General features: G+C 46.0%; 1 protein-coding gene and 1 long non-coding RNA gene across 8 annotated transcripts; one reads left to right on the top strand and one right to left on the bottom strand.

The window, feature by feature from the left end:
- PRDM12 (PR/SET domain 12) lies at positions 1–26789 on the top strand. 7 transcript variants are annotated; one of them, XR_013981651.1, is made up of 9 exons: positions 1–160; positions 5144–5303; positions 6884–7281; positions 16472–16662; positions 18894–19049; positions 21738–21849; positions 23189–23251; positions 24630–25066; positions 26496–26789. XR_013981651.1 is itself a non-coding variant. In XM_080990650.1 (9 exons), exons 3-9 carry the CDS (start codon positions 7017–7019, stop codon positions 26499–26501), a joined length of 1017 nt encoding a protein of 338 aa, XP_080846776.1. In that variant the 5' UTR covers positions 1–160; positions 5144–5303; positions 6884–7016; the 3' UTR covers positions 26502–26789. The 7 variants fall into 7 exon arrangements, 5 of the variants coding, with proteins under 5 accessions (XP_080846776.1, XP_080846772.1, XP_080846774.1 ...); XR_013981652.1 differs by having other exon boundaries at positions 24630–25703; XM_080990650.1 differs by having other exon boundaries at positions 24630–24853.
- Positions 17740–18953, bottom strand: LOC308468459. The gene is made up of 2 exons (XR_013981661.1): positions 18802–18953; positions 17740–18688 (listed from the first exon to the last, which is right to left on the bottom strand). It is a non-coding gene; the product is annotated as an uncharacterized lncRNA (long non-coding RNA).
- Positions 26790–27312: the final 523 nt, after the last annotated feature.

Below are 27312 nucleotides of genomic sequence, written 5' to 3'. Positions count from 1 at the left end.
TTCATCAGACTTTTACTGAGTCAGAGTAGGGGTCTATCTGGCTCAGAATTTTCTATATCCTGACTGCAGTTTCAGAGAGGGGAAGTATCCAGCTTGCGGTATCTGTAACATTATAAAGCTGGGCAGGAGACAGCAGGTTATTATCTTAAAGCCCAGACAAGTATGTATCACCATGATATGATAGGATAGGATAGGATAGGATAGGATAGGATAGGATAGGATAGGATGATATGATACAATATGAGAATAGAGTAGTTCACACTGGATTGCCCTGGTTTGGATTGGATTGTGTGTTTCTTTAAAGAGGGGGCACAGACAAAGCTGAAGGAGGTGGAGCCAATAATTAAATAAGGGATCAGCCCAATCCATATCGACACAAACCCCCCCCCCACAGTACAGTGGTACCTCAGGTTACAGAAGCTTCAGGTGACAGACTCTGCTCAGGTTAAGAACTTTGCTTCAGAATGAGAACAGAAATCACATGGCCGGCAGCGGGAGGCCCCATTAGCTAAAGTGGTACCTCAGGTTAAGAACAGTTTCAGGTTAAGAACGGACCTCCAGAATGAATTAAGTTCTTAACCCAAGGTACCACTGTACTCAGTGCCTCAGATATCACCAGCTGGTCAGACCAGTTTGGGACTAGTCTGAGTGGTGGGTACCTAACAGAGACCCCTTCCACAATTCAGACTTGGCAGTCAGTTTAGGCTCTGCATTAAGCTGAAGAAATCTATTTGCTGAGTCATTTGGAGATAAAAACATTCTTGGCCCTCTGTCAAGTCCACCCGTGCAGCCTCACATCTAAGCACCTCATGCAGTTTAGCTGAAGAAATGGAGGCTGTTTAGGTCAGGCTTTGCCAGTGTGGTGCCTGCAGGTGACAGTGTGCCCTCCAGAACCTCCTGGGGTGTCTGCGAAAGCAGTGGCAGACTTTGGTCTCTCGGACTTTAGTGGTGTCCTGTGCAACACTAAAATTTGGCATCCCTCTCCGCCTCTCACACCATTCTAAATCACTGCTGTGCTGCCCTAAAACTGCCTCTGGCGAAAAGCCTCCCTAAACATCCCAGGGCACTCCCACACTAGCAGCAACCCCTAAAGAACCTCCAGATCCCGCAGTTCCAGCCACAGCACTGAAGGTTCCCATGGTGGCTGCTTCAGCTTCTCGGTGGAGCTTGGGCCAGCTGCCCCCCCCCCCATTAATTCCAGGACTAGTGATGGATGGTGTTCATTGGGATTGGTAGGGTGGAAGGCAGGGAGCCCAACAGTAGGTGGCGCCACAGCCAGTGACAGGCAGAACAAACTAATTCTAGCTTTGCCCCAATCCTCCTCCCTGCTGAGTTCTACAAGGGCAACCTGAGACTTAAGGAGGAGAAAGCTGGCAAACAGGGCTGCCCCTTGGACTGGTTGCAGGTAAGAAAGGAAAGCAGGTGGGGGCTGGCTGAGGGCACGCTGAGGTTGGTGGGGCAGTGCCCCATTTGCCCTAATGGAGTGGCCACCAGGGCCAGGGTAATTGAGCCAACTGCACAAGACTGCTCTGGAGGTGAAGGAAGCTTGTGTAGGCACGTGCCAGAGTTGGGGCCTTCCTGAGAGCCAGAAAGGGGCAGAGTTTTCACCTGTTATATAGGCTTTCAGTCTGAGCCAGGCTAGTGCTGAGACATCAGCTCCTGTAGGGTGTGCTCCAGAACGTGGTAATGGATGCACCTAAATTTATGTGAAGCAAACTTGGAAGTGGTGTCTTCCTGTGAAGGGGCTTATTGAAGAAGGATGAGTTATGAGCTGCTGAATGTGGGTCATCGTCCGTCCCCTGTCCCCCCATCCCCCGTTCATATATTTTGGCTGGGAGGACTTGAAAGCTCTCTTACCTCTAGACATGGCTGCCCTAAAGGCTGTTGCCTAAAGTTTTGAAAAAGTTTTCCCATCCATGATATAAACCAATGCAGCCTGAAGGTGAGTCCCCATGAGGTCTTACATCCAGGCTACTTTACCAGGGTGGTAGCCTTTACTAGGCTGACGTAGCCTGGGACCCCAACTGTCATGAGTGTTTCTGAGTAACAGATTCAGAGGAAATCAAAAGAAGGGTGTGTGACTTTTCATGGTGGCTGAGTAGGATATTATCAATAGCTTTGTCCTCTGTGATTTTGCCTAATTTTTGATGCCATCTGAGTTGGTGGTGATTGCTACTTCTTCTTAAATTAAATCAAGAAGACTTTACCCAGGGATGACTTGGGGAAGTAATAAATGGGAGTAACTGACGGACAATTGAACTGATTCTGAGGAGGATCTTTTCGATGTTCGTGGGGGTGTAATCAAACTGAAGTGGAACTGGTTTGGAAGGTGACCGAAGGTTGGATGCAAATTAGCTGAAGAACTTTTCTGATAGGTGAAGAGATCCGACAGTCAAATAACTTACCTTTGATGCTTTGGATGGAATTGACTGGCTTCCTGTGACATTTAAACCCCACATTTGCAGCTGTACTTTCTAACTTTGCAAATGGCCCATAAACAGGTGTCTGTTCTCCGAATATTCTGGGTGCCTAGTAAAGTCCCTGGCAGCCTTAGTGTTAATATGCTCATGAGTAGTCCTCCGAGTGATTTGCAAACTTTCCCTCGCATACAACCCCTGCCTGAAATGAGCAGCTGATGGGACCTTGCTGGAAGCCTTTGCTGAACGGGAGCTTCGTCCCTTGCAATGTGTCCTCTGATCAGGAGAAGCAAAAAGTCTCTAAAGAGATAAAGCATATTGGGTTTCACGTCAACAGCCCGCACCCCCTACTTTTGTTAACCAGCAACAGCCAGGCCAAAATAATTAATCAGCTGGGAGAGTTTTTTTCCTAGGATCAGAACCCCACGCGCAGCTTCCCCTCCGAAACGCGTGTGGCGCGTTAAAGGCGCGAGGACAAACCCGGGAAAAAAAGGTGGCAACTCGCAAGCGTGGATGGATGCCTGTTGAGAAAGAGAGTACTCTATTCTCCTTCCGTCCGGAATTTTCATTTAGCAATAAAATTTCTGCAATTAAAACACCCTATCCATGATCAGATCCTTTTACTCCGTGTTGATGAATCTGCCACGGGGCCGCGCTGCTTCACAAGTGATTTGTACCCCACCGTTTCAAGCTTCTTTCTTACTAAAGATTTTTTTTAAAAACAAACCCGTACGTGCAACAAGCAAACACATGCACTGCACAGCACAGGCGCAACTTTGCTAGTATGGATGGGAAACCCGTGTGAACGCGGGTCAGCGATCACAAGAGCCTGTCAAAGGAAAGAGGTTTCCAGCTTCCCAACCTCACCTCCCCGCTCCGTTTTCGTCTTCAACCTCAACGTCTTGCGAAATAGATGATCCGTGTAACGCGGTTGTGAGAATCCGCGTCATAGAGTACAAAGAGTCAAATGCAAGTTCTTTCCCCGCCTCATATCTCTTGACCTGAATGGCAAACCAAATCAGCCTTCCTACGCCTCTACCCAAGAAATTCAGGGAGCTTTAAAGACACTACAGACTTTTTACTCATTTATTTGAGGAATAGCTTTCCCCCTCTAAATCTTTTAATATCATATCTTTCTGCACCTAAAACATCTTCTTAGGGGACGGTGAGGCCGGAGATATTTTATTCCCCCCACCCCCACCACCGCACCTATCGGTTGAGAAGTTGGTCCTCTCCAGCCAGTGGCAAAATTACCTTTTGAGGAGGGGAAGAGTGAGGATCTCAAAGGGGACGACTGAGGAGATGCTGAGCTGAGAAGACTTGCGCGGGGGGGGGGTGTTAAATTTGAACCTCTGAGTCTCTAATACGTCTGGTTTTCGTGTTTCTGTCTAACTCCCTATATCTATCTGTATTTCTGTGTGTATCTTTATGTGTGTATTTTGTATGTATAGAGTGTGCATATGTGTCTAACTCCACCGTGTATATCTGTGCATAACTATATATTGCGTGTCTCTCTCTGTGTGTCTCTCTGTATCTAACTTTCTGCGTATCTCTCTAAATAACGTGTGCATACCGATGTGTATTATCTAACTCATCTAATTCGTTCTCTCGCTCGTTCTCTATCGTGTGTGCGTGTATACCTTTGTGCACATCTATCTAACTCTCTGCGTGTATCTAATTGTGTATGTCTAATTCTCTTTCTGGTGGGTGTGCGTTTGTGTCTGTCAGCCTGTCTATCTTGATGTATGTACCTCCGTGTTTCTTCTATCTACCTCTCTCGTACGCTTGTGCGTCTCTCTCTCTCTCTCTGTGTGTATCAACTGTTCACAAACTTTGCGCCCCTAAATCCGAGTTTAAGGCGTTGCTTTTAACCTATTTCAGATGTCTGTGGTTCTGTTTAATGACGCCGCCGCCGCCAATAATAATAATAATAGTAATAATAATAGAAATAATAGAAATTCTGAGTTCCTTTCCGATTTACATATCGGATCCTCCCTAAGCGAAAGGTGGCCGCTCTGAGGAGCCTGGCAGTGCCCGTTTTCCCCTGGGAAAGAGACTCCCGATTACCTGTTCGGGACTTGCAAACCTGGTTCCGGGCTGCGCAGATGGCTGCCTGGGGTTTTTTTGTTGTTTTTGTTTTGTTTTTGAACTCTCTATTCTCTCAGGACTGTGTTTATGCCCAGGGAGAAAAATAGCGCGTCGCCCCTATAATCTGCTTCTGTTACTGATGCTTACAAAAGTGGGGGGTGTCGGGGAGAAAATAAAATAAAAATGTTTCCTACTGGGGTTTTTTCAGTCGTCAATCAAATCTTTCTCGGTCCCGTAGCCTTCAGCCTAAAAGGGCAGATCCTGTATTCCGCCGGAGAGTTTTAGGGATGGTGCACTTTGCGAAGCTTTAAGAGGACATCCTAGACCTGGACCCCTGTCTCGTAGGCGCCTAAACGGATTTGAAAGCGTTTTCGCTTCTTGATCCGGTTTGAGGCAACTTAATTGGTGGTGAAGGGGAACCGATCCGTATCTAATTATCATTGGTTATAACGATAGCCGTCGACATTATCATTTTTGGTATTAAAGAGGGGAGGGGGGAGATTTCTGTTCTGAAATGTAAGAAAAACAAATTGCTTCTCTCTCTCTAATCTAGTTCCACTCCGGATTTTAAAAAGTGGGGCGGCGTTATTTGAAAAAGTAAGAGACTGACAGATTTATAATAATTTGTTTTTATTTAGAATCCTTGGTTCCTTTCCTGATCATCCCTCAAAACGTCAACTGTGAAAAAACATTTTCGTTTTTAAAACGAAAAAGCGCGTATGGTATGCGTGAGACAGATAAAGATTGTTGCTTTTAAAAAATCAGCACGCGACCAGGACATTCTGTATTTTCACCCAGGTAATTCTGTAAGGCTAGTTTATTATTATTATTCAGACGTTCCCGTTTCTGCCGCTTAAAAGCGGTTCCGAGCAGCGGATCCACAGAGCGGCTTTCGCGTTCTTTCTGCCCCATCCATCCAGCTAGGTAGAGACGTTCTTCGAACAAGCTCCAGCGCTTCAGAAAATTCCTCTTGACTTATCTGCTTAATACAATTTCTTCTGTAGTCTCTTATTCTCAATCTCTCTCACTCCTAATCCTACACTGAAATTCTATCTGACTTGCCCTTCCTGAACAACCCTCAATCTTTGCGTGAGAGCGAGCGCCCCCCGAGTTTCCTATGGGGACCCAGCTCCCCCTTTTCCTTCGACGGGCGTCCCCGTCTCTTCCCAAAACGACCTGCGTCCATAATATCTGGCGATCGGATTGGGAGAGAAAGCGCTTGGGTGGAAACGAGCGTCCAAAGAAGCGCGCGGATCCCAGTCTCCACTAGATCAGAAACTCTTAGGAAGGAATCGAACATCTTAAGGCGCGTGTGCTGTGGATTTTGTTAAGGGAAGCAGGATTCGAGATTTTGAGGAGGTCTGCGTAATATTTGGGAGCTGGGGCAGGTGGAAGAAGTATCTATCTATATTTATTCACACTGTTTCAAAAACATAAGAGGACCCCTCCGATCTGCGCTGTCTCTCAGTTTCCAACCCGAGCGCAGAGCGTCTGGTCCATTTCCCGGGTCAGTTTCACGTCTAAGATTCCCGGTTCTCGTTTTCTCGTCGTTTTCTCTTTCTCGGCTGGAACGCCAGCCGATCGCCCGCTCCTTACACCTCTGGGCGGGTGTATGGAGGCTCTCCACTTGCCCCATTAATGAAGACCCACTTCATCCTAGCCTCAGTATTCCCTTCTTTGCGCTTTAAAAAAAGACCCCTCTTTCCAATCGAGGGGGGGGGGAATAGATCCCCGGACCTTGCAGGTGCGATGAGATCTCTGCGTGTGCCAGAATCCCCTCCTAGATTATTATCAACATTATTATTTTAATTTTTAAACTCTCTTCTCCTGTCTAGTCCTCCCGGGAGTTGTTTAAAGAGGCTGGCAAGGCTTTTTGTGTGTGCCAGGAACCTTTGGAAATAGCAGGTGTCGAAAGATGTGATTCTCTCTCTCTCTCCCCCCCCCCCCCTACACATCGTCCTGCCTCTCTCTGTCTCTGCCTCCATTGGTGGGCTCAGGGTGGGCTAGGAAAGGCAGACTCTCCGCCTCTCCCTCTCCCCCCACCTCTGCCTAGATCAGCTGCCCCCACCCCCTCTAAAGGAGGAGGGCCCCCCTCCCTCCTTCCCACTCTCTCCCTTTTCTCAAGCGCTGGCTCCTTCTGGTAGAACAAGTCTATCTTGCGACGTCAGGGTGGTAGAGGAGGGGGGTTATTAATAACCAATTAGAGGGGTCATCGGAGCGCATATATAGTACCAGCCCTCAGGATCTGGGCCCAGAAGACTCTGTTGCCACTTGCTAAGCAGGCAGTGGCTTGGGGGTCTCCACTTGCTCCTGGGACAGCCCACCTCCCTCGCATTCTCTCTCTCATTCTCTCTCTCTCTCTCTCTTTCCCCAAACAGATCAGAGCCAGCTGCCCAGGATCTCTGACCCCCACGCAGACCCCAGCTCCAAGCTTGCCCCCCACTTTCACACACACTGCCACACACCCCAAAACCTACCATCTCCCTTGAAGCCTCGCCCCACCTTGTCCTTATGATGGGCTCCGTGCTCCCCGCGGAAGCCCTGGTCCTCAAGGGGGGGCTGAAGGGGCCCGGGCTCTCGCTGGCCGAGGTGATCACGTCGGACATCCTGCACAGCTTCCTCTACGGCCGGTGGAGGAACGTCCTGGGCGAGCAGCTCTTCGAGGAGAAGGCCGCCGGGGGCTGTGGCGGTGGAGGCGGAGGAGGCGGAGGAGGAGCGCACAGCAACCCCAAAACGGCCTTCACGGCGGAGGTCCTGGCTCAGTCCTTCTCTGGAGGTGAGTCTATCGCCCTCAGAGACCTCCTGGTGGGTCGGTGTGTGTGTGTGGATAGAGGTCTAGAAGGGTGTGAGAGAATAATTTCCAAGCTCAAACCTAACCGTGTCTACTCAGGAGTAAGTCCTGTTGCATCAACTGGTCTTGCTCCCAGGTAAGTGGGGTCAGGATGGCAGCTGGAAAGTTTAATCCCAGTCCTGTTTGCTTGGGAGTAAGTTCTATTGCATCCCTTGGAGCTTACTCCCAGGTAAGTGGAAATAAGTGGGTAAGTGGGTTAGGGTTACAGCCTTAGGAAGTTTGTCTGTATTTTAAAAAATCAAAGAGGGTTATAAACTGAGCGTTGCATTCCTGGGCAGTATTCAGCGGGACTCCAAGACGTACTTTTTGGGAGGAGGGGGAGAGGTTGCCTTAGGGGGAGGTTGCCTTACACGAGGAAAACTGAGGCGCGCTTTCGAAATCTCTCCCACTGAAACCGGACGCGATGAAGCCCCGAGGTAGCTCTCGACAGTATTAGCTCCGCCTAAACAAAAATGTGCCTTTATTAAGAAATGCCCTAAAGGCATCCCATTCCGCCTGTGGATTCATCAGGGATCTCTTTTCCCCAAATCTGCGAGGCACAAAGTTCTTTTAGAACCCCTGGCTCACAAGAAAAATGTGTTGAGTAATTTCCAGCACCCCCTCTTCCGCCCCTCATTTCACATCCTTCCCCCAAAGTATGGGTTTTCGAAAATAATTTTCCCCCCCTCTAACCAACGATGCGTAAAAGTCTTGCTAAAAATAATCAGAGTTTCTCTCCTTGCGCTCTCTGCAACCCCAGAAATAAAGGGAAGTGCGGTAGAGGTGGAAAGTCCCAGGTTCAATCCACAGTGGCATTTCCTGGTAGCGTTGGGAGAGACCTCCTGGAGAGCTGCTGCCAGTCAGTGTAGGCAATATTGAACTAGATGGACCACTGGTCTGGCTCAGTAGAAGGCAGCTCCCCACGTCCCTACTTAAATCAAACTCGAATTCAGAACCACGAGGACTGGAATCTTAGTTCTTTTTAAGGGGAAGGCCAGTAGCTCAGCGGTAGAGCAGCTGTTTTGCATGCAGAAGGTCTCACTGGCATTTCCAGGTAGGGGGAGAACCATGCCTGAAAACCTGGGAAAGCCACTGCTAATCCGTGTAGCCAATATTGAGCAGATGGAGCCAGTGGTCTGAGTCAGTATGGAGGCAGCTTCCACAGCAGGCGCTGTAACTCTCCAACAGTTTCACTTTACCCCACCGTAGCATTCTCTTCCATTGTCCCTCGAGACAGAAGGATGCCGGCAGCAACAGCAAAAGTATGTGTTTCTAGAGGGGGGCGGATGGGAAGTAACTTACCTGTCCTCAAAAAGAAATCTAAAAAGCTTGATCAGGTTGGGATCTCCACCCCACCCACCCCTGGAAAAGGATGAAATAACAGGAGACCTTGATTCCCTCCCCCAGGAGAAAATAAAAATAAAAACCCCAAAACAAAATAAATAAATCAGCCAACACATCCAGCTTCTGTAAAAGCCCAACAGACCAATTCTGAAAGCACTCTGATACTGGGATTTTCCCATCAGTGTTCTCTGAATGGTCTCCAAAAACCTCTCCCCTCCTTCTCCTCACCCGCCCTTTCAGAAGAACTAAACACATATTTTTCTGCCCCTCAACATAGCCAGAGTGTAAATTTGTGCCATATTCTGACCTCCTTCCCAAAGATGTTTTTAAATCTATCTTTTAAATATATATATGTATTTAAAATAATCCTTTTCTGCCTTTCTCACTCCCTGTCTTCCCCTTGAATTTAGCTCTTCACCCCCCAAAAAGTATGAGCCTTATTCTCTCTCTCTCTTTGAAAAGCCTTTGGCATTTAAATTCTTATTAGGCGTGTAATAGCAGCTGACTGATAAAGGAAATTTTAAATTCATTTAGTTAACTTGGGCCTGACCTGAGGGCCGGGGGTGGGGGGGAGAAATTCCCACTTAAACCAAGAACTTTAAAAGGGCAATTTGGGAGGGGGGGGGTGGAGAGAAGAAGAAGAAAGGGTTGATGGGGGGGTCACATTTTTCTTTTTCTTCAAAATGTCTCAAGTGCTTTCCCCTCATTCATCAATCCTAGGACGGTCTATTTTCCCTGCTGGCATCTCCGTGACTCCCTGCTTCTACACTCCCCCCACCCTCCCTGGAAGATTACTGTTCCTTTCTTAATTTGCCATGAAAACTCCATTCTGTGGCCTTTCAGGGGATGTCAACCAGCTAATCTCTCCCATTTTGTCCAGAGAAATTCCTGGGCCTTTTAGAACAAGTTTCTGAGGGCATTCAGGGCCGACCATGGACGGGCAAACAGCGATCTCCAAAGGCTAATGAATTTAGAATTAGTGATTTTCTATCCAAGGGACTTAAATGAATGCAGATCACTTTAAACAGTGTGACAAATTGCTTTATGGAGTGCAATGGACACTATTTAACCCTCTCCACCCTCCCCCCCTCCAGCCCAGGAACCCCCTTGTTCCACATCCCACTTTTTCCCAGGTTGGCTTAGAAAGGGAGGCTTGTAAAAGATTATGCACCAGCTCTCCTCCACCCCATTCCATGGGGTATATGCACCCCACAGGGCCTCAGTCAAGGGGCGTTGTGCTGCACACCCCATCAATGAAGATCTGTGAGTGAAAAGACTCTGTGTGTGAGGTTAGCAGGGGCACAGTTTAGAATCCCCAAAAGATCTCTGCTTGGATCAGGCCAGGGGTTCTGTCTAGTCTGGCGGTCATGTTCTCACAGCAGCCAACCAAATGCCTGTGGGAAACCAGCAAGCACACAATTTTCAACTCTGGACTTGATGACCATTTGCCTCTGTGTGTGTTGTTTTGTGTTCCTGCAAAATAAATATGTTTATTTCCCCGGAACAACAAGGACTAGAAACTTAATTTGCTTTTAGGGCAAGGGTCATAGCTCAGCGGTAGAGCACCTGATTTGCACGCAAAGGTTCCCACGTTCGACCCCGGATGGCATCTCCAGGTAGGGTTGGGAGGGAAACCCCGTCTGAAATTCTGGAGAGCTGCTGCCAGTCAGTGTAGACAAAATGGAGCTACAGTATGTGGAGCTCCCTGTGTTCCTCAGCTCAGCTGGTAATGTGCATTAACTTCACTTAACTCCAACTGTGGCAGTTATACATTTGAGGGGTGGGGGCTCCAGCTTATTCTGCCAAGAGGGTCCCCAGACAAGTCTTGCCCTGATGGCGCCACTGATGAGGGGGAGGGTGTGCAAGCCCACTGGAAAGAGGTGGGCCAACAAAGCTGCTTTGAAACAACAAAAAAAGGGCCCCATGAATGTGGACGAAAGAGAACTGTTTTTCTCACTGCCCATGCAAGGAACAGGGCAAGACTCGTGCACAGCAGATGTCTAGACCCCACTCAGCAAAATGAGCAGGACCCCACTCCCAATGCAACAGGGACTTACCTTATTTTGAGGTCCCCATAAAACTATTTAGTTCAGAGTTGAATCATACTTCAATGCACAACTGGAACACAAACATTGCTTGTATACCAGTCCAGATCTTAGGACTATCTAGCTCAGTATTGTCTACACTGACTGGCAGCAGCTTCCCAGGGTTTCAGATTGGGTGCCTTCCCAGTTCTACCTGCAGATGCCGTTGGTGACTGAATCTGGGATCTTCTGTACTCAGAGCGGATGCTCTGCTGCTGAGCTACAGCCTTTCCCTATAACTAAGGACCTAGTCCTCATGGTTCTAAATAAGCAACTGATTAAAACAAAAAGTGATGTATTACACTGAGTCAGACCCTGGGTCCAGCTAGCTCAGTATTGTCTACACTAACCACCATCAGCTCTCCAAAGTTTCAGGTGGGGCATCTTCCCTGCCTTCCCTGGAGATGCCATTGTGGTGGTGGTAGGGTTTCAGCCTGGGCCTTCTGCACTCATAGCAGATGCTCTTCCACTTATCCATGGACATTCCCCCTTCCCCTGAAGTGGAACTTAAAGTTTCAGTGGGACATCTTAACCAATTGGTTAACCAATGCATACTTTTCCTTGAGAAAGCCACACCCAGGAGCCCCCAATATTCTTGCTTATATCCAACAGTGAGTCTACTCTGAGTAAAATTCAGTGGGCTATAATCCTCTGCCAACATATTCCATGATGACCCCAATTCACAGCTACCCCAAACATCCGCACACCTCTCTAAGTTGGCGACTGAGGGCCAAGTGATTGTGCTTTTGGGGTCTGTGGTTGGGTGGTGCGGCAAGGGGGACCTATGTGTTCCACATACCTCACATGGGCATTGTGTTCAGCATGATTTGTAGATGTGTGTCTGTGTGGATTATCATGAAAGCGTGTGCATTCCTAGTATGCATGATTGGTTCCTGGCAGGGGTCTGTGGGGTCATCAAGATAAGACTTTGAGGACACTCATCAGGGTTCCACTCAACAGAGAAGTGTCCCCCACACACAACAGTGATGGTTTGTGAGAATTGTGTGTCTCTGTGTGTTTGTAGGGTGTGTGTGTGTGTGTGTGTGTGTGTGTGTGTGCATGCACGCTTGTGTGTTGGGCAAATTGGTAACTGGCCCATTTCCTGAATGTGGAGGCTACATTTCCGGAGCGTAAGTGATTTTAAGAGCATATAGGGAGAGCCTTGATGGATCAGACAAAATGGTTGATCTGCTTTAAGATCCTGTTTCCAATGGAGGACAGCCAAATGCCAGGTTTAAAGGGACAGCCCACCCCATTCTTTCTTCTTGGCGCCTGATATTCAGAGGTAAGCATTTTTTAAAAAAAAATGATTGCTGTAACCTTATGGCTAAAGAATAACGCAAATCTCTTCAAGAGAACATAGCTTGGAAGCACACCGTTCCTCCACGCGTTATGCTGATGTGGCTCACCTGCTTTTGTGGAGTGCTGAGGTGCTCTACGGGTGTTCAGTGTTTATTTTATTTTACTAATTAAATTTGTATACCACCCATCATCTGTAGATCTCAGGGCGGTTCGCAACATAAAATACAAAATAAAAACACGACATGCATAATAAAAACAAGAACAAAAACCACAAATCAATAACTGTCCCTGCCCAAACATTTAAAAAGTGTATAAGATGTGTACAAGAGGCCTGGTTGAAGAGGAACATTTTTGCTTGGAGCCTAAAGGTGTATAATGAAGGTGCCAAGCAAGCCTCCCTCGGGAGAGCGTTCTGTTATGTGTATAGGATGTACTTTGTTATAGGGACAAGGCTTGAGCTGTGGAATCCAAAATATGTTCAAACATTACTTACAAGTGAGGCTTGTGATAAAATGTTTGCTGGGTATTCACCACCCACCCAGCCACCCATGCCCTTCACCATAATACTCCATTCCTTTCCTATTTTTCTTTCCATTAGCTTTATTTCCCATGGTTCTCATTTGTACACAAGAGGGATGTGCCTGTTTTAGTTTTCTTAAAATGTTTTTCATACTTCTGCAAACTTCGTATTGGCACCACTTCTGGATCAGCAGTCCTCTCTTGTCTCCATTGCAGTCAGCACTCATCAACTGTGTTGGCTTCTTAGCTGGAGAAGTCCAATCGCCTCTTAAAAAGGGACGTGAGTTTGCAGCGGGGACTGCCATGTAGGTTTAACAGAGTGTGTTTTATAGATAGTACAACTGTTCCTGTGCCGTCTTGCATTCCTGGCTTTTGATCATCTATGCACTGGAATGAATAGGCTGTGTTGAACTAAGTTCTCACTCAGGGGATAGATCTAACATAGTCAATCTCTCTCAATTTAAAAGGGCTTACACACGTGCACACACCCAAAATAATAATAATAATAATAATAATAATAATAATAATAATAATAATAATTTTACACAACTGCACCATACTTTTAAAGCACATTTAGTACACATTTCAAGCACATGGCTCCCCCAAAGAATCATGGGAACTGTAGTTTACCCAGAACCCTCCACAAACTGCAGCTCCCAGGATACTGGGTGGGTGGGAGAAGCCACATGATGTAAAGGTGCATTAAATAGGCTTTAAATATACATGGTGGGCATGGCCTGTTTAATGCAAGTGGTGTGATACTTCCGTAATAATGTAACCTGGACAAGTCTCTGCCGCAGGGTGCTTCTAAATTTAGACAGAGAAGGAGATGACAGAGGAAAGGTTTGAGAATAACGGTGATGGTGGCGTTTTGAGCATGAGTCAGTGCACCCAGTTCTGTGATGCATTATACATATGGATGGGGCAATGAGTGAAATCTCCCAGAGGAATTTATATACTTTGGGTTAGGCTGTGTACACACTGTACATGCAAAGCACACTAATAGTAGTAGTAGTAGTAGTAGTAGTAGTAGTAGTAGTAATAATACCAGAAACTGTAGTTTGTGAAGGGTGATGGGAACTGTAGTTCTGTGAGGGGAAGACTACAGTTCCCAACATTCTTTTGTGTAGGCAAAGGGGCATCTGTTCACAATTCCTTTATGGGTGTTCCCTTTGTGTGAATGTGCACCATCCTTACATGTCTTGTGACCCCTTTAAGAACTAAAAGCCTGTCTAGAAACCTTTTTATAAACCAACAAATCAAGAATGGATTGGGTTTTACACTGGTCTTTCATTTGGGACCCAGTGTACCTCAATCCTACTTCTTCCATTGTGGCACCCACAACTTTGGAACTCCCTGCCCCTTGACCTCAGGCAGCCATTTTTGCTGTAATCTATTTTCAGCGCCTGTTAAAAATATTTTTCTTTAGGCAAGCCTCCTCAGAGAGACATTATAATGTGTCTTTCAATCTGGTTTTTAGCTTCTCCTTGATTTTAATTATTTTTTTAGGTTTCAAATAGTTGCTTTGAACTGCTTTTTTAGAAAACTGATCATTTCATAATTTTATAAAATTGCTTTGTTCTTCTTTACAATCAAGTGGCATATGCACTTTGAAAAATGCATAATTATTCTTCCAGCCTGCTCCTATAGCCCTTAATGCAAAACAGTAATGCAGCCATAACCCCCTGGTATTCTCCAGAGACTCTTGGCTGTATATACGCTTCATCTTACTCTGCATCCAGAGCACTCCCTTCACTGGTTTGGGAAGTGGTATACACAGTGCTTTTTTTTCTTTAAAAAAAATGTTTAGGGGTACTCTCATTTTCCTACTCATATTGAAATACTGCCCCTCAGTGAGGCCAAACTTAGATTCACAAAATGTTTAGGAGTATGCGTACCCCTGCGTCCCCCCAGAAAAAAAGCACTGGGTACACACGACATTAACCCCCATCCATATCTATCCTGTCCTTTCTTAGGAAATGCTGCATTTTGATGTATTGCCCTCTAAAAAATCCCAGATTCAATCCAAATTGTGAAAAAGGATGGTCTCAGTGCATTTTAAGCCAGTAATGTGTGCACACAGCACCAGCCTGCTTTAACAACAAACACTCTTACCTAAATCAGTCCCCAGATCGGGTTGCATTTCCAGCTTGGGCACCACCAGCACAATTATGCAATTTGCTAGATTTCTGCCTGCACCGGAGAGGTGAGCGCCTCTTTTTAACCTGCCTCACCTTTAAAAAAGCATCTCTTCGAAGAGATGACAATGGAAGCAAAGTGGCAATGAACTGGGGGAGAGCTCTCGGTTTCACTGTCAGCTGCTCATATTACTGGCACACGAGCCAGTTGCCTTCCTCCCACTATGGAGATAGTGAGATATGGGATCCATTTTCCCCGGGCTCTTTTCCTGACCCAACCCAGGTGTTCTGTGTTTCTTTTCTTGCATCCTCTGGACAATGAGAATTGTGAATGGGAAGGCAATTGCTGTTAACCCTGATAGCTATGCTCTCCCACCACTATCAGAGGCAGCAATGCTTCTGAATGCTGGTTGCTGGAAACCACAGAAGGGGACAGTGCTCTTGAACTCAGGTCCTGCTTGTGGGCTTCCCGCAATGGGCATCTGCTCAGCCCCCGTGAGAACAGGATGCTGGACTAGATGGGCCTTTGCAGAGCTGTAGCTACAGGGGGTGGGGGTAGTGTGAAGCATTCAGAGGGGCACCATTGAGGCTCTCAGCCTGTGTGTGTATGTGTACACAAATGCTCGTGTGTGTGTGTGTGCCAAATTGGGTCTTTGACCCAGGTGAAATAAAGCCTAGTTTCACCTCTGGATCTTGGCCTGATCCAGCAACCAGGCTCTTATATTTTGGAAGGTACGAGCAACCCATTGCATGATCATGATAAAACATTGAATGACTGGCCCTACCATTAGGCAAAGTGTGGTGTCTGCCTTAGGTGTCTGATGCGAACGGTGGCAGTAGCAGAACCTCAAATCATGATTTTGAGCTCCCCCCCCCCCCGCCGCCTTTCAAATGCCCAATGTACATAAACAGGTGTTGTTTTTGGGACTTCGGATGACAACTCTGTTATGGTAGTTCTGTTGTTATTCCCACATTGCAAATTGGGGACAGCTGAGTTTGAGAAAAGGCATGGGGGGGGGAACCCACTGATGTTAGTGGAATTTTTAACCAGGAGCAAGAACTGAGGATTGTTGAAAATTCATGACAAATCTCTCAGCTGCTCTAACCATACCCTCAATTTACAGAGGCAGTATAGCCAAGATGTTCAGAGATGACAGACTTTGTCTTTGCAAACTGCTCACAAGGGCTCAGAGACATCTGCTGGCCACTGGTGGAAACGGGATACTGGGCTGCTTTGATCCAAAGATGAGGCAGTTCCCATTGCTCTGTTCCTGCTTGCTCCGAATGCTGGATTACCCATAGGGCAGCCTAAGCACGTTGCGTATTGCGTTTCTATTTTTGTAGATTGTTACATTTTGCAGCACAGGGATTTGTGTTTGTTTAGAGCTCTAGTGAAGGAGGGGCACCAATAAAAAAGGAGAAAATCATGAAATAATTTGATATTTCCAAAAAACAACAATCGAAGTACAGTAGTCATCATGGGGAAAATCAGAACTTTGTGGACTTCCTTACACTCTATTCCACTGAATTGTTTTAACTGGATTTTGAATAAATTTGCAACTAGTTATTGCTGTTTTGAATTTTATTGTGTTATTAGCTTCCTTAATGGGTTGTGCAAACTGCTATTGTGAATGATGCTTTTTATAGTGGGGGGGGGAGCATTTTGGGCCCCCCCAAAAAGTTTGGGAACCACTGGTGTAGCTTAACTTCTTTCCCTCCCTCCCTTTTCTCTTTCTCTTTGACCCACAGAGGTCCAGAAGTTATCCAGCTTGGTGCTGCCTTCAGAGGTCATTATTGCCCAGAGTTCCATCCCTGGAGAAGGGCTGGGCATCTTTTCTAAGACCTGGATCAAAGCGGGCACAGAGATGGGACCTTTCACTGGCCGGATCATCTCCCCGGAGCACGTGGACCTTTGCAAAAACAACAATCTGATGTGGGAGGTAAAGAAGCAAGGATGTGTGCATGTGTGTGTCCACATGAGAGAGGAGGGTGGCTCTTCTTGGAGCGGGGTGGGGAAGCCATAGCTCTCCAGATGTTGTGGGACTCCCAATTCCCATGAACCCCTGCAGCCAGCATGGCCAATGGTCCAGGAATGATGGGAGTTGAAGTCCAACAACAACTGAAAGGCCACAGGTCTTCTATCCCTGAATGAAGAGATGGGATGCAAGAGATGGAAGAATGCCTCTTTTTTTAACAGGCATTCCCCCATTAGGAAGGGGAAAGAAGGGGTGCTAGGGATTGAACCAGGGACATTCTGCATGCAAAGTGGATGCTCCAGCTCTAAGCTACGTCCCTTTACTTAGGGTTGTGGAACAGCCCATAATAAGTATACTTGGCCTTGTATTTCCTTTTATCCTCCCATTCCTGATGACAGAGATTGAGGCCATTTGGAGCAGCAAACGCTCTTAACAATGGCCTAGTCTACAGCCCACAATTTCCACAAATTGATGCTAGTCCTGTGTATGAAAACAGGCACACCTGTCATATTAGAATGGCAAGATCACAATGGTTCAAGTGTGAGTGATGTACGCTTTGATTTCCAGAACAAATAAAAGTTTATTCAGAAGTCTGCTGAGAGACATCCTGCATTGCAGGGGGTTGGACTAGATCATGGGTAGGCAAACTAAGGCTCGGGGGCCGGATCCAGCCCAATCGCCTTCTAAATCTGGCCCACAAACAGTTCAGGAATCAGCGTGTTTTCACATGAGTAGAATGTGTCCTTTTATTTAAAATGCATCTGGGTTATTTGTGGGGCAAAGGAATTCGTTCATCCCCCCCCCAAAAAAAATATAGTCTGGCCCCCCATAAGGTCTGAGGGACAGTGGACCAGCCCGCTGCTGAAAAAGTTTGCTGACGCCTGGGCTAGATGAACATCAGGGTCCCTTCCAACTCTCCAGTTCTACGATTCCCACTCACTCAGTGATTTCTGAGTGGTCTGCAGTGTGTATGTTTGAGAACTGCCATCTTAGATTGCTTGAAAAGAGGATTAGAAGTCTATCAATGGTTATGAGCCGGGCTAACTAAATAAAACCTACCCATTTATTATCTTATTAATTAGTTTTTTATACCACCTTTCATCCAAGTATCATAGGGTGGTTTACAATACAAAAACACAAAAATACGTGAGATAGACAAAAACAATACCCCCCTCCCAGTTTAAAAGGCCATAGAATGTTTAATTAGCCAAAGGCTTGGGAGAAGACAAATGTTTTTGCCTGTCACAAAAGGTGCCAGGGGAGCTTCCCTGGGGAGAGCCTTCCACAAACGGAGAGCCACCGCAGAAAATATACATTCTTGTGTTTCCACCCCCAAGGCCTCTTGTGGCTGAGGCAACAAAGAACGGCTTCAGATGAAGCTTGCAGGGTCTAGAGCGGTTCATATGGGGAGAGGCAGTCCTTGAGGTATTTAGAGACGCTGTACCTGAGAATATCACTTGCGGGGGTGGGCAAACTTCCAGAGGCATTGTTGCCTTCAGCATCCATTTATGGGCCTTCTCAGAAGACTCTATGGTTATGAACTAATGCAGCTATTAGGAACGCAGGGAATGCCTGTGGGAAAGAATGAGTCAGAAGGAGGCGGTGGAATGGATGGCTCTGTCACACAAGCTGACTAGGTTGCCATAATAGACATGATATAAGTGTATAAATTTATGCCTGGCATGGACAAAGTGGATAGAGAAAAGCTTTCCTTCCTCTCTCGTGATGCTAGAACACATGGGCATCCAGTGAAGCTGAATGTTGAAGGATTCAGGACAGATCAAAGAAAGGACTTCTTCATGCAGCTCTTGGTTCAACTATGGAACAAGGCTATCCATGGCTACCAGCCACAATGGCTAAATGCTCTGCATCTATGGCCAGAGGCAGTAATGATTCTGAATACCCAGTAGCTGGAAGCCACAGGAAGAGAGGGTTGCTGTTGCACTTGGGCCTGTTTTGCAGGCTTTCCATTGGAACATCTGGCTGGCCACTGTGAGAAAAATAAGTTTTATGTAGGGTGCAGAAAGATTTAAAAGCCCAATTTTTTAAAAACCTTGATGCTCCGGATAATTTTCTACAACTTTTCCAACACACTGATGATACCTTTTCTGGGGTGGGATAACCTGGATGCATCTATTCAGATGCGGTAGGTGGATGTGATTCATGGACTGAAACCCTCTTGCCCTTCTTTCCAGGTCTTCAATGAAGATGGAACTGTCCGTTATTTCATTGATGCCAGCCAAGAGGACCATCGCAGCTGGATGACATACATCAAGTGTGCCAGAAATGAGCAGGAGCAGAACCTGGAGGTGGTCCAAATTGGGAACAGCATCTTTTACAAGGCCATTGAGGTAAGGGTGTTACGGACAAGGGAATGGGTGAGAGCAAAAATACTTGCCTTCAACTTAAGTTGCTGATGCTTCTTCAGACTTTTTATTATTCTTCTGGTGCTGGGGAGTTCAATGTAGAAACATAGGACTGAATCCAATGTAGCGCCAAGGGAAAGCAATTTACTGGTGTACTTGTTCTGCTGCTGAAATGCAAAGGCACTTTGTCATTAAACTAGGATGGCTTTAGAAGGGGATTGGACACATTTGTGGCAGGTAGAGCTATTGATGGCTACTAGCCATGATGGCTATGCTCTGTCTCCACAACCAGAGGACGTAATGCTTCTGAATTCCAGTTGCTGGAAACCACAGAAAGAGAGAGTGATCTTGGGCTCGGATCCTATTTGCAGGTTTCCCACAAGCATCTGCTTGACTACTGTGAGAACAGGATACTGGACTGGTTGGGCCACTGGCCTGATACAGCAGGCTCTTCTTTGAAATCTCGGAAGCCAGAAGGAACGGCTCTATGAAATTCTTATTGGTAATTGTATTTTGTTGTGGACTTTTAGGTGTTTGACACAATATGCTTTTCCCTGTACAAGTTTTTATGCTGTCTTTGATTGGTCAGTTAGCTAAGTATTTTTATTTATTTACTTGATTGGTGGGGGGAACTACCCCCTGCTCCCCCCTGGCTACGCCCATGTTAAGAGGCTATCCACTTTTTAGTTTTGCCTCTTATATAAAGTGCAGCTGAGAACATCTCTGCATAATTTCTATAGGAGAATGGACCATTAGGGCAAATAGGGAGGTGCCCCATCAACTTCAGTCTGCCCTCAGCCAGCCCTTACCTGTCTACCTTCTTTCTTAAATTTAGAACGGAACTGGCTACCAGCTTCTTCCTCCTGAGTGTCAGAGTTGCCTTTGTAGAATTCAGCCGGGAGGAGGAAGATGGGGAGAAAACTGGAATCCATCAGCTCTGCCCCTCATTGGCTCTGGCACCACCTATTGTTGCGCTTCCTGCCTTACACCATACCAGTTCCAATTGGTGGCAGCCACAACTGCTCACTTCTTTTTCATCTGTGCATGTGTCCATCAGAGATTGCAACTGAGGACTTTAGTTTAGGGGGTGGGGAGCTTTTTGCCTTCCTGATGTAGCCAAGCTACATTGTCCACCAACCACTGAAGCCGAACAGTCAAGGCTGAGGAAAGCTAGAGTCCAACAACATCTGGAGGGCTGGAGGTCACTCTACTGCTGGCTTTAGGTGATCTATCTGTTTCACTTTAGTGGACAAGTGAAGCTTTGCAAATGTGGGGAAATGCTGGAACCTGAAGACCACACACAGCGAGCATCTACCCCTGCAGCATATTCTGAAATGCAACACACACAGATGCAAACACAGCCTACGCACACCCAAGTGTAAGAACAGTTATTACGCACCATCTTTCATGTCTGGGGTTTTGTCTCCTAATGTGAAAATGATAGTTAAGATTTTAGCAACACTTGTAGGTTTATTTTTGGGGAGGGGGAGGTTCTTTTCTCCTGCAGAAGATCTCTCTAACGCCTTTTGCCATTTTGCTACTTAGCTTTCGTAAAAGAAAATAACTGCTCTCTGTGTGATGTAGTGGAATGTGAGGGTGTTTTTGCAGAGAAATTGCACCACCTTTCTCTGCAAAAGGCTGGTGTAACCTTTTCATCCAAGCCTGGAAAATGTTTCTTTCTTTTCTCTTTTGTTTGGCACTAGAAATCATATCACAGTTAGCACTGGGCAAGCCTTGGTGAGGAGGCTGTTCCCAAAAATGTGGGGAGGCAGTGCTAAGGAGGCCCCCTCTCTGGTCACCTGATTTCAGATAACCTCTTGTATGTGATGGATATTTCAGAGTGGAGAGGATGCCTGTTTTAAAAGGATGCTTTCCATCTACAGTTTTTATATATATTTTAAAACTGCAGCTGTTTGCCTGGCAGAAGAGGCTAGCTCCTTTTCTGTTTCAAAAAGGCTATCCTCCTCTACTAGGTGCAGCCAAAAGATTAAACATATAAATAAGAAATAAATATCTCCTGCCGGAACGATTATGGCATGTCTTAGATTATCCTTTTTTCTCCAACTGATTAATCTAATTCAAGGGTGGGGAAATGGCCCTCCAGGTCTCGCTTTCTCGCCCTTGAGCTCTTCTTATCCCTCAATGACCTTGCTTGAGAGAATTTGAGGTCTGATAATGCCTCTTCTGGTTTCCTGGATGGAGGACAGAGAAACTAGCCAACAAAACAAAGGGACATTTTTACATGCATTGCTCCATTCACTTTTCCCTCTGGACCCACCTACCACTGTTATGTGGCCCTTGGAAGGTCACCCAAAATAGAATGCAGCCCTTGGGCTGAAAAGTGTTCCCCACTCCTAATCTAATTGGTTAAACATTGCAGCCCTTAAGCACAGGGACTGACACTTTGGACATATCATAATATAGAATAATGGTTAGAAGGGTATCAGCACAATCCTCGCAACAGCTGACCAGACGCACCAGCAAACAGGACCTGAGAACAAAAGCTCTCCCCCCTCCTGTGGTTTCCAGCTACTGGCACTCAGAAGAATTGCTGCCTTCAACCATGGAGGCACAGTCTAGCCATCGTGGCTAGTAGCCATGGAGAGCCTCCTCTTCCTCCATAAATTTTTCTAACCCTCTTTTAAAGTCGTTCCCCCACTTCTCTCTCTATAGATGATTCCTCCGGATCAAGAATTGCTTGTTTGGTATGGGAACTCCCACAATACCTTCCTGGGGATCCCTGGAGTGCTGGGACTTGAGGAAGAGCAGAAGAAGAGTAAGCACGGTGAGGAGATGGTTGAATTCTGCTCAGGGTTGGCATTGTATAAAACTTGCCTTTCTTAAGATTTCCCTCTGCCAGTTTGCGGGATTTGCGGGGTGGAGTGGGGAGGAAGTGGGAATCAGTCCCTCCTGTTTCTCTCTCTCTCTCTCTCTTTTAAAAAAAGTAATTTGAAGAAATCAATAAAAAACAAATACAAAAAGCAGTGCAGTATATCTGAGAAGAGACTTAATAATAGGTTGGTAAAGTACTTAAGACCACCAGGAAAGTCAAATTCCACGCTGTACCAAGGAGAGGGAGTCTCACGTGTCTGATGCACATAAGATGGTACCCCACCAAACTACACAGAATTTTTCAGGGTCCTTTGAGCATTTTGACATGCGATTTATGAGTTATTCTTTTTCCAGCTGATGCTGAGTGCCACATATTTTTAATACCATCTGTTGTAAATGTTTTAGGTATCCCTGGGGGGAAAGAAAGGTGTAACTATTTTTATCCTGCAATGCAGACATGCACTTTAATTCTTGTTGTTCGTCAGTTGCAGCATCACAACTTGTGTGTATGGGGGGGGGTAGTCTCCTGATGGAGGCCCGCCACTTTGTATCTTTTCAGGGAAAGCCTTTAAATAAAATTGACAAAGCTCTTAACGTTTAATCTTGCTGCTGTGTTTCAAATGAATGCATCAACTAGGCCGCTGCCATTTTTAATGCTTTTATCTTACTTAGCTGGGGCTTGCTGGAATGCAATCCAGCCTCAAAATATTTTCTTAATTTCACTTATTTATACAAGAAGCGACAATCAATATTCAGCAATTCCTGTCTCCTGCACAGAAGCACCAAATATCTAGTTAATTACATTCAACTTTCAATTTATAAACAAAGATATCACTCTGCAAGTTGCCATATGTCCTCGGAGGCCTGTAACCATGTCCCATTAATGTTGCATACATAATAAAACTATACTAGGTTTCTTGCCTGTTCGACTCTCTCACATATGGGTTGCCAGTTTGTCCATCGGCATTAAGTTCCAGAGTTGTGAGATCCAGATCTCAAACGGGTCTACATTGATAGAGTCTTCCAATAAAAATCCAGGGCATAATTGTGCCCACAGTAGGTCTTTGAAGCTATCAAGGAGAAGTATTTATACAGGGGAAAGGAGAGAAGTGGTTTCTAATTTTGGGAATCTGAGGGCATGCAATGAATTTTTAAAAGATATTATTTCATTCGGGCTGTGTCTTTTTAAAGTTTTCGTTCCTGTTGTATATAGAGTGGTACTGATGTTGCTGCACGACCCTCCATGATAAATATTAATTGCATTGTTTATTTCATTAATGACATACATATAGAATATGGGCTTGATCCGTCCCCATCTGTGGGCTCACCTGCTCCGGGCATGAGTAACTTCCAAGGTAGGGTGCTCCTTGGGAGACAAGGGATGGCTGGAGGGGGTGAACCAGAGGGTGACAGTGACATCCCCTATGCAAAGTGGCAGCCCCTGCACTGCACATGAGCTACTGAGGCCAGGCAGGGTGAAGGAAGAGGGCTCCTTTGTGGGGATGGATCAGGCCCTATAGGATTATATAGTTTTTTATTAAAATCAGGGGCTCAATATCTCATCGTTTACTTCAGGAGTGAATTAATGCAATGCGCTCTAAGTGGGCCATCCCTCACACTTGTCCCAGAAGTTGCAATTGGTGCAGAATGCTGCAGCATGATTGCTGACAGGAGTGAGGCCATATCAGCATATAAAACCTGCACTCAGAGATCACTGGTTGCTGATTTGCTACCAGGCCAAGTTCAAGGTGTTACTATTAGTATATAAAGCCCTTAGCAGCTTGCACCCAGCTTACCTGCAAGGTCACAAGTAGACCCACTCAACTGCTTCAATCTGCAGAACAGGCCCTGTTACAGGAGTTGCATAATACTCATTCCAGATTTGTAAGAAATCAGATCTTTTAGTGTGGCAGCACCCACACTTTGGAACTCCCTGCTTAGTGAGAACAAGCAGGTGCTTTCACTGTATTCTTTTCAGCACCTGTTAAAAGCATTTTTGTTTAGGGACGCCTACCCAGACACAAAGAAGTGGCTTTTAGCTTATTTATTGTTTTTTAAAAAGTTTTAAATAATTGATTTTAACTATTTTTTTACTGATGATTTCATTATTTTATTCTCTTTGTAAACAATTTTGGGGATTTTTTTTTTTTACAGTCAAGTGGTGTGTAACTTGTAATAATAATAATTAAAATTAATTGTTCACTCTCACCAGCCTTCTGAGTACATAACATGTAGGACTGCACTATAAAACCTTTTCATCCCCTGAAAAGGCATTCTTATTCACCAGATTTTATCTAGAAAGTCACATCCCGAATGAAATAATATCTACTCCCCTCACAGAGCTGCAGCTATCACAGTGGTTTAAACCAGGCATAGGCAAACTTGGCCCCCCAGCTGTTTTGGGACTACAACTCCCATCATCCCTAGCTAACAGGACCAGTGGTCAGGGGTGATGTGAATTGTAGTCTCAAAACATCTGGAGGGCCGAGTTTGCCTATGCCTGGTTTAAACAATTCCTCTGGGAACTGTAGCTCTGGGAGGGAAATAACAGCGCCCTGAACAAACTACAGCTCCCAGGATTCTTTGGGGGAAGTGTTTAAAAAGTGGTATGAAACTATTTTAAATATATAGTTACAGATGAAGCCTAAGTGTATAAAATGATGTTTTGTTTGGGAGTGGGGTTTGTTGCTGGAAATAACCTAAACTTCTCCCTCTTGTCCATTGCCCCTGCAGAGGACTTCCACGCAGCTGAAGCAGGTGCCAGTTCCACCGGCCGCATGCGCTGCGTCATCTGCCACCGCGGATTCAACTCCCGCAGCAACCTGCGCTCCCACATGCGCATCCACACCCTGGACAAGCCCTTCGTCTGCCGCTTCTGCAACCGCCGCTTCAGTCAGTCCTCCACCCTCCGCAATCACGTCCGGCTCCACACCGGCGAGCGCCCTTACAAGTGCCAGGTCTGCCAAAGTGCCTATTCCCAGCTGGCCGGCCTGCGGGCCCACCAGAAGAGTGCCAGGCACCGGCCCCCCAACGGCTCCCTGCAGTCGCATTCGCCGGCCCTGCCTGTGCCGCACCCCACCTCCCTAGCTCACCACATCCCCACCATGGTGCTGTGAGGTCGGGAAGAAGCCCCCTGGCACTGCCGTGAACTGGTGGGCACCAAAGCATTGGTGAGCGTGCAGGGGAAAGGGGCAGGGGGATTTTTGTGGTGGACCCATCCAGCAGCGGCTTCTAGTGGGGCTTGGCAAATAGAACTTACATCTTCAGGCACATGTCTACCGTCTGAACAAGAGAAGGGGGGGCAGGGCGGGGCCTCTGGGCCCTGCTTTCGAGATTCCCAGCAGCCTTCGGCTGCCCACTGCCAGAAACAGAGCACTGGGGAGGGATTAAAGGACCTTTTGGTCTGGTCTGGAATGATATGGGGATTCTGCTCTGGCAAAGTCTCATTATTCCTGAGTGTGAGAACTAGGTGGGGGACTCTCTTAATTTTTTATTTTAGTATTTCAATATATCCATCCAAGTTCCTTGGGTGATTTCCACCATCTTGGTTTCTTGTTCATGATGTGAGGCCTGTATGGTCTTCCCTATTTTGCCCATTGACTCAGGCATCCAAGTTAGATATATTTCTGGGGACGAGATAAGAGGCTGAGTGTAAGATGAAGCCATGGCAAAAATGGAGAGAAAAGTAAAGGGTAGAGGAATAAGCACTTCTTCACACCATTCTTAAGTTTAAAGCAGGAATAGGGAACGAGATGTTGCTAGACTCCATTATCCTTAACCGTTGGTCATCCTCCAGAGCTAGACAAGGTGAGATCTCTTCCTATGGCAGCAGGATCCACCAGGGCAGCAGATCTAGACTTGTCACATGTCAGGAAAATTCCTGACATGTCCTGGTTTGCAGGTGTAAAAATGGCGTCGGGGGTGGGGGGGAATTTTGCCAAATCGTCAAAATGTCAGAGAAAACCAGGATGGAAAAAGCAGCGAAACAGCTCAAAAAGCTTAAAATCACTATTATTGGGTTAGGTTTCCTCAAAAAAGCTCAACAATTTTGGGGTCTTCCTAAAGAAAGCTCACAACTTTGCGGGTGTCAGGAATTTTAAGCAGATCCCAATGTCAATACTTCTTTCCGCCCTTGTTCCCGAAGTAGATCTTCCCTCCCCCCTTCTTCCTTGGCAGGGAGGGGGGTGCCATTTTGGAGTCAGCTTCAGGTGTCAACACATCTTGGGCCAGCCCTGCCATCCTTGCTGCAGAGGCTGATGGGAGATGGAGTCCAGAAGTATCCAGAAGCCACCACATACCACACATGGCTATTCTAGAGGCTTGGTGGTAGTTATCAGGTGATCCCACTTCTCTTCTGGATTCGACAAAACCTGCCCACACACTCACAGGCACCTGCACTCCATTATCGTCCCCTGTGGTAGAATTCAATCCCAGGTTCCTGAATTGAGCTCTGGAGTTCTTAACAGGTAGTTGGTTGGGGTGGGGGACTTCATGGTTGGTGGATGATCCAGCCAAACTGGACAGGGTTCTGGGCTCTTGGGCTCTTCACACCTTCTCCAGCTCTGAATTCAGGTTGACCCCTGTTGCTTTCTGCCGTAGATGTGAATTGTTATCTCCACTGAAAAGCTTCATGCTCTCTTTGACCTCTGGTGAAATTCTTATGGATCAGCTATTGACAAGAGTTTCAGCACCACTATAATCCCAGGCTAACTGCTCCCATCACAGATGTACTGTGAAGTAGGAACATAACTTTAGAACAAATCAAACTATTTGTCCATCAGTATTGTCTACTCTGACCGAACCTCTCTCCATCTCAGTCCTCTTTCTCTCTCCATGGCAATCAAGATTGTTTGTAAACTCTGCATCCAATAAAGGAGGCATTTGTTTCTGTTCTGTTTTTGTAAAATATACATTTTTTGTAATAGTACCTATTGATGATGATATCTATTCCTATTGTAAGGAGATGATATATAGAGTTGTCTCACAAATGGTGTTCGACTTCCATGAAATGCTGGTCACTTTAACACTGTAAATATAAATCTGTGTAAAACGCTATTTGATATTATATATAATTTGATTGTATTATGTACACAGTTGTATATACATCTTTGTACCTCTCTCATTCTCTCTTGTATTATAAATAATAATAATAATAAAAACAACCCACCACAAATTACTGGCGATGGAAGATATGTAGATACTTCAGAGTTTACATTATTTAATTTTTTTAGAATTGGTGTGATTCGAAGTCCCAGATTAAAACCGCTTCCCTGCCATGAATAATGGCAGGTAATTAATACTGGCATACTTTACAGGAGCATTGTACCGATTTGTTCCTTTGTCCAAAGCATTTATACACGAGTCGCAATTGCTTACTGGAAATAAGAGGAGTAGCGGGCGAGATGGCAATGTGATT

This window comes from Podarcis pityusensis, assembly GCF_964106645.2.
Source record: "Podarcis pityusensis genome assembly, chromosome: Z".
Classification (NCBI taxonomy): domain Eukaryota; kingdom Metazoa; phylum Chordata; class Lepidosauria; order Squamata; family Lacertidae; genus Podarcis; species Podarcis pityusensis.
Note: the sequence above shows the minus strand (reverse complement) of the source record. Positions and strands in the feature narration are given on the sequence as shown.

What these genes read in the sequence shown, in the direction of transcription:
- PRDM12 (XM_080990648.1), top strand. Translation starts at nt 7,017, where the DNA reads ATGATGGGCTCCGTGCTCCCCGCGGAAGCCCTGGTCCTCAAGGGGGGG. An exon ending in TCTTTTACAAGGCCATTGAG is followed by an intron (nt 19,050 to 21,737) that starts GTAAGGGTGTTA and finishes CTCTCTCTATAG; the next exon opens with ATGATTCCTCCGGATCAAGA. An exon ending in GCAGAAGAAGAGTAAGCACG is followed by an intron (nt 21,850 to 23,188) that starts GTGAGGAGATGG and finishes ACATACATATAG; the next exon opens with AATATGGGCTTGATCCGTCC.